General features: G+C 42.7%; 1 protein-coding gene across 5 annotated transcripts in view; it reads right to left on the bottom strand.

Annotated features, from left to right (window-relative positions):
- Positions 1–217: 217 nt before the first annotated feature.
- Positions 218–6,000, bottom strand: part of Lsm14a (LSM14A mRNA processing body assembly factor) — a 41,383-nt gene continuing 35,600 nt past the window's right edge. For 3 of the 5 annotated variants that reach the window (XM_052761130.1, XM_052761129.1, XM_052761126.1), the window contains 3 exons: positions 5,690–5,921; positions 3,599–3,655; positions 218–1,590 (listed from right to left, as the gene is read on the bottom strand). In XM_052761130.1, the coding sequence (XP_052617090.1) occupies positions 3,632–3,655; positions 5,690–5,921 (256 nt within the window). In that variant the 3' untranslated portion in view covers positions 218–1,590; positions 3,599–3,631. The remainder of the gene's footprint in view (positions 1,591–3,598; positions 3,656–5,689; positions 5,922–6,000) is intronic. The other 2 variants (XM_052761131.1, XM_052761128.1) reach the window with 1 other exon arrangement.

Genomic DNA, 6,000 nt, shown 5'->3' with positions numbered 1-6,000 from the left:
CACATGCAGGAACACAGTAAACTATGGCTGCCAAGTACTAGATCTCAACAATGAAACCAAATTACAAAACATTCCCGTGTTAATCTATACAAAAGATATAAAATTAAAAAATAATCAACCATCCTTAATAGTCCGACTCTCCTACAGTGCACTTTCCCACATCTTTACCACTACGGAATTTTAATGAGAAAGGTAATAAAAATCAAAATAGATAAAATTAGTTAAATCTTTGGATCCCTTTATTCCATGGCCTTCGTTAAAAACACAAAGTGGCCAGATCTTTTCCACTCTAGCTTAAATATCAAAAAAGATTTATTAGTAATTTACAGTTAGCAACAAACGTGGACATGGAGTCTTCAGTGGGTCACGGGCCCACAGACTGTGTTAGTGATGTTTTACAGGTGCCGGATGATTCTGAAAACCCCATCTTCTTGAAGTAAAACAGGAGTCAGTGTCAGCACAACAGAGTTCCAGGCACAGCAGGAGGAATAGATCCACTGATGCCTAGTTTTCATGTCTTAAAAAGGGGGAAGGTTACTTATTTGAAAATACAGCGAGGTACATTCTCATCTATGATTATTTACATTCATACACTGAAAATATCTGTTTATTTGGACAAATCCTGTGATTTGCTACAAAATGAAGTCCATATACTATGCATGAATAATTTATCCTTTTTAGATAATGGAATAAAGTTATCAAATCTTCATTTGTGTTCCAAACATTAAAAAAGAAATCAAAAACCTTCAGCCTGAAAAGCAAGAGGAAAGGACCCACCCATAGCCCTGCTCCTCAGCACACCGACTGCAGCAAGGACACGTATGTTTGCTGACTTTAAACGTTTATTCTTTAAAAAATTAGTTGCTTTTTATACAGCTATACAAAGTTCTTAAATGTTTCTTTGGCAATGGAATATAATGGAATTTTACAACTATATAAAAAAGTTACCTTTGCCTAAGAAACAGTATTTACCTGTGTGTACATAGTTGACTGACAAAATTCTCTACCATCCAGCACCCTAATTAAGTGTCGAAATAAGCTACCTCATATTATAGGATCTCCAAAAAGAAAAAGATAGATATACACACACACACACACACGTATGTACGTGTGCACGCACGCGCGCGCGCGCGCACACACACACACACACACACACACACACACAAACACAAAACCTTCTGTGGCTCAAAACACAGTATCACGGCCTATCTGCAGGCAACTCGAAGTAATCACCAAATACAATTAATTAGTGATAAGAAAAATCCTTTCAGTGATGAAAAAATACTTAGCAGTTCCATTCAGCTCGCTGTAGTTCGTTTGACTCTAAGCAAGGATTACAACCTTCTGCTACTCCACATACACTTATGCTCATGTTTTAAGACAAGCCTTCCTGCCCCAAAGCAACTGAGTGTAGCTTTGAAATGAAGCAGAAAAACAGACAGACAAAACCCAGTGCTGGTGACAGACAGACGCAACTTCACTTCTTCATTCTTCACAAAGACCGAAACCACTTTCCAGGACCATGAAGAGCTAGGAGTCACCTATTTTCAAAGACTTGTTTGTAGACTATGCAGCAACTTTGTTGTCTTTCTAAAAAGGAAAAAGAAGTATCAGTTCATGTTCTAAGCCATGGCTCATTAGGAACACTGTTTTCTTAGTTTGCTGAAGTTTATTCAGAGTACCTTAAATACACCCTCCTCTTATTCTCACAGAAAAAAACCTGTCTCCCTGGGCTCTGGAAAACACTGCTTGAAGCGCTACATCTGACAGCAAGTGGCTTTGCTATCTGCTCACTGCTTTCCAGTCAGCAGAGGCTGTTGCGGTGGCTGCCTGATGGGCAGGCCACTCTGCAACATGGAGGGACCTCACCACCTTTGGCTGCCCTAACAATTTAAACACAACAGTTAGGTGAACCTTCATTTAGTCACTCTTACAACTCTTTTGAAACAAGCGTCATAAAATCCCTAAGTTTTGACATGTTTTACCAAGCAATACAATAATCCAGAAGGTAACATAACATTTCTCTCTTAAACTGCATGCTAGGAGAAAGTAGTATTGGATTTAGAAATCTATTTTTTAAAAGTAACTTTGTTTTCAAACAGAGGCTAGGAGAGGGTATTGGGTCTCTGGAGCAGCAGCTACAGGGTTGTGAGAGTTGTGAAACCCAGTATGGGTCCTGGAATCCACACTTGAGCTCTGTGTTAAGAGAGCAGCAAGCACTCTTAACTGTTCAGCTGTCTCTCTAGCCCCCCCCCCCCCCCAAATAACTCTTCAGGGTGAAGAAGTACCTTGGCTAGCAGAGTCCTTGCCTACCATACACGAAGCCCTTGGCTTTATCCCCACCACTATGAAAACTAGCTGTGGTAGTGGCACATGCCTCTAATAACAGCACTATGGAGATGGAGGCAAGAGAAACATTCAGTCATCCTTGGTTATATAGTGGGGCTCAAGGCCAGTTTAAGCCACATACAACCAGGCCTCAAAAAACAAACAAAACTTTGTAAGCTAATAAAAACTAAAAACAAACCCAAACAAACAACTCTTAATTTTTTTTTTGGACAGGGTTTTCTCTGTAGCTTTGGAGCATGTACTGGAACTTTATAGACCAGGCTGGCCTGGAACTCACAGAGATCTGCCTGCCTCTGCCTCCTGGATTAAAGGCGTGTGCCACCAACGCCTGGCCAACTCTTAAATTTGAAATAAGTTTGAAAACCAACTTGACTGGGAAAATTACAAACTATAACCAGTAAGAAGAACAGCTAGCTATGAAGGAGATCCCAGTGAGACTGACCCTAAACTCAGGTTTACACTCAGTACAGAGCCAGGGCCTCTGCTTCTGACCAGAAGCCACCACATGACCCACTCTCTGTGTCCTTGGGATCTGCACGGTTTTCAGGAGCAGATGTGTGTTTATGTTTCTGCAGTCGTGGAAACGTGCAGCAATCTCTTTTGGTCTGTCCCTTCCCTGTAGGGTCTATGCAACAGAGTCCAACAACCATCTGCATCCCAGTCACAGTGCATGACCGGATTAGAAGGGTTTGCAGGTTAGTGAAAACACAGGCAGTTGGCAGTGAAGCCCAGCATACAGCACCTGCGCAGCATGGGCTAAGGCCCGTGTCCAACCCCAGAACCCACAAACGGGTAAGAGGATATGATGGGGTCTATGTAAATGCAATGCTGTTTTATAAGGGATTTAAGCATCCACGGGTTTTGGAGCCACCCCCCTTATGGCTGTACTTGGTTATTGTTTCTTGAGACAGGGTTTCTCTGTGTAACAGCCTTGGCCGTCCTAGAACTCACAGAGATCCTTCTGCCTAGGCCTCCCAAGTGCTGGGATTAAAGGTGTGCGCCATCATGCCCTGCACCACACCTAATTTTTAGTGATGCACACCCCAACAGCAGGACAAGTACTTCCTAGTTGAAAGACTTGACTTCACCTGAGGGTACAATACAAACGATCTGTACAGTGTAACTAATAAACTGAAGCACATACCTCAAAGTACAAATTGGCACAGAAACAAATGAACTAAAGATGAACCCTCTGTCCCCCATCAAACCAACCTTCTCACCTCCCAACTTCTTTCTTTTCTTTTTTTACCTTTCAGAAAGCAGTATGACCAATCCAGACCTTTTAGGGTCCAAAAGCCGTGGTTTTCTGAAAGGTTAAAAAAAAAGATAGGCGAAAGAGAGGGAGAGAAAGGGGTAAGGGGAGGGAGGAGAAAATAAAAGGGGAAGGAAAGAGATGGAGTCATTTCAGATTCTTCCTCCCCCATCCCAGTTAAAAAAATTACTGTCTGTGTGTGTATGCCTGTGGAAGTGAGGAGACTTCTGGGGCTGCAGTCACAGGCAGGTCTGAGTTGCCTGGCATGGGTGCTGGTAACCAAACTTGGGTCCTCTGTAAGTGTAGCAAGTACCTTTAACCACGGAGTCACCTCTAGCCCCCATTTCGGAGTCTTCATTGTCTCAGTACCCTCTCTGAAGAAACAGAAGACTCAGTCACCCACCATGGTGACTGAGTCTACTTACAGGAGCATGAGATAGAAGTTGCACCCATACTGCAACCCAGATATCCCCTTCTCCAAAAAGAAAAAGGAAAAGCCAAAGAGCACAGGACACAAAGCCTATGTGTCCACCAGTCTTCTTAACCACACCCCACCCCCAGGTGGGGTGGAAGAGACGATCTAGTGTGGCTGATTCTCTATGGTCCGATCTTTACTTCTGTTTCTGTTAAATCATGTTTGTTTACATTCTTCCCCAAACTAATACCCAGGCCAGTGCTCAAAGTACTGAGTTGTGTAGGGGGTAGCTGGCAACTTTAAGACAAGTCAGATAAGCAAGAGCAGTCTAGAGAGTGAGAACCTGAGCTGAAGGGGTCTTGCTGGTAACAGGAGCTAATGACTCGAAGCTCATTCTGAGCAGTCTGGCACAATACCCAAGACATTAAAATTAACATAACTGGTCCCAAACCCTTCGACACTGACCTCCTTCCACAGAGACTCTCAATAATAGCTAGTTATAAAAACCGGACAACAAAACTCAAGCCAGCAAATCTTTGCAACTGTCTTTTGCTGTTACCAGTGGATCTCTGTATAACAGGATTTTGCTCTTTATTTTCTTTCTTTGTCAAAAAACTAAGATACTTCAAAAAGACAGTTACAATACTGCCTTAATTGACAGGCCTCTTTCATTAGATAAATTATACACAAAAGCATACTACATAGAGCCACGGAATTCTTCCCCAACTGGTGGTGAATGCCAATATACCAGAGGGCTCTCAAGAGCATGCCATAATAAGAAAACAAGAGCCAAGTGAGTTCTCTACAAACCTATATTAAGAGCAGTGACTCAAGAGCCAACCTGCTAGGCCCAACACTCAGCATCCTCCCTCTCGGGTTCTGTGACCTTGGGTAAGTTATTTAATATCTCTGTATCTGTCTCCTTTGTAAAACTTAGATGATAATAATAGAACCCGCCTCACAGAGCTGACCCGAGCTTAAGTTAGTGTGTGAGAACCATTCAGCAGCACTATGGTGCCACTCACTTACTATGTGAATGCCAACACTTTCAGATGTACAGGTTTGCTTTGCTTCCTACAGTCTTTTGGTGTTAAAGTGTAAAAATCTAGTAATATGAAATAAAGGTGATATTACAGCTTTTCTAATGTACAGTTTAGTGCTCCTTAGTGTGTTTCCCTTAAAAACTTTCTTTAAAGACAGAAAAGGTAACACTAACTCAGCTGCTAGCAGAACATTCCCTTTTTTGGGGGGGGGGGCTGGGGGCGGTATCTAAGTGATTTTACTGGTTCATTCATGAAAAACTCATGGCTCTAATAAAAAGGCAAAAATTACCAGTCTTCCTGTCTCCCCCGGCTGAAAGCGCAGTTAAGCTACAGGCACACTCTAGCTGCTGCTTAGCCTGATGCCGCTAAGGTCAGGTACTATGTACATCACCTGCTTTTGCTTCCCTAGTGCTGGGATTAAAGGCACATACCACCACGCCCAGCTCTCTTTTATTTATCAGTCAAAAGAAATTACTGTCCTAAAGGACAGTTAAAATAAATATTTCAACCATGTATAGTCTCCAAGAAGTTAAAGTGAAAGTTATTCTGATGCTTTAAAAATAATTCTGCCAAAACAGATACAAGCAATATGTTCTGAAGGCCAATGCCACAGCATGCAGCTATACTTACCCTATATTCAAAATCTGCAAACTCCCTGCCCCCACGACCACCTCTGAATCCACCACGAAATCCTCGAGGGGCAGTGAAAGTCCCTCCTCGGCCACTGCCACGTCCTCTGCCACCACGGAAGCCAAGGCTTCCTCTGCCTCGGTAGCCCCCACGGCCGCGATTTGGACGAAGTGGGATTCCAAATGTTTCAGCATTTAGCCTTCTTTCTTCAGCCCAAGTTGGTCTCCTTTCTCTGTTATACAAGAACAGATGAACATCAGTGTGTCAACTCAAAAAAGTTCATCTCTCAGCAAATCTATGTATGTAGTCCT

The sequence above is a fragment of the Peromyscus californicus genome, unplaced genomic scaffold (assembly GCF_007827085.1).
Source record: "Peromyscus californicus insignis strain IS unplaced genomic scaffold, ASM782708v3 Scaffold_4__1_contigs__length_199733344, whole genome shotgun sequence".
Taxonomy (NCBI): Eukaryota; Metazoa; Chordata; class Mammalia; order Rodentia; family Cricetidae; genus Peromyscus; species Peromyscus californicus.
Note: the sequence above shows the minus strand (reverse complement) of the source record. Positions and strands in the feature narration are given on the sequence as shown.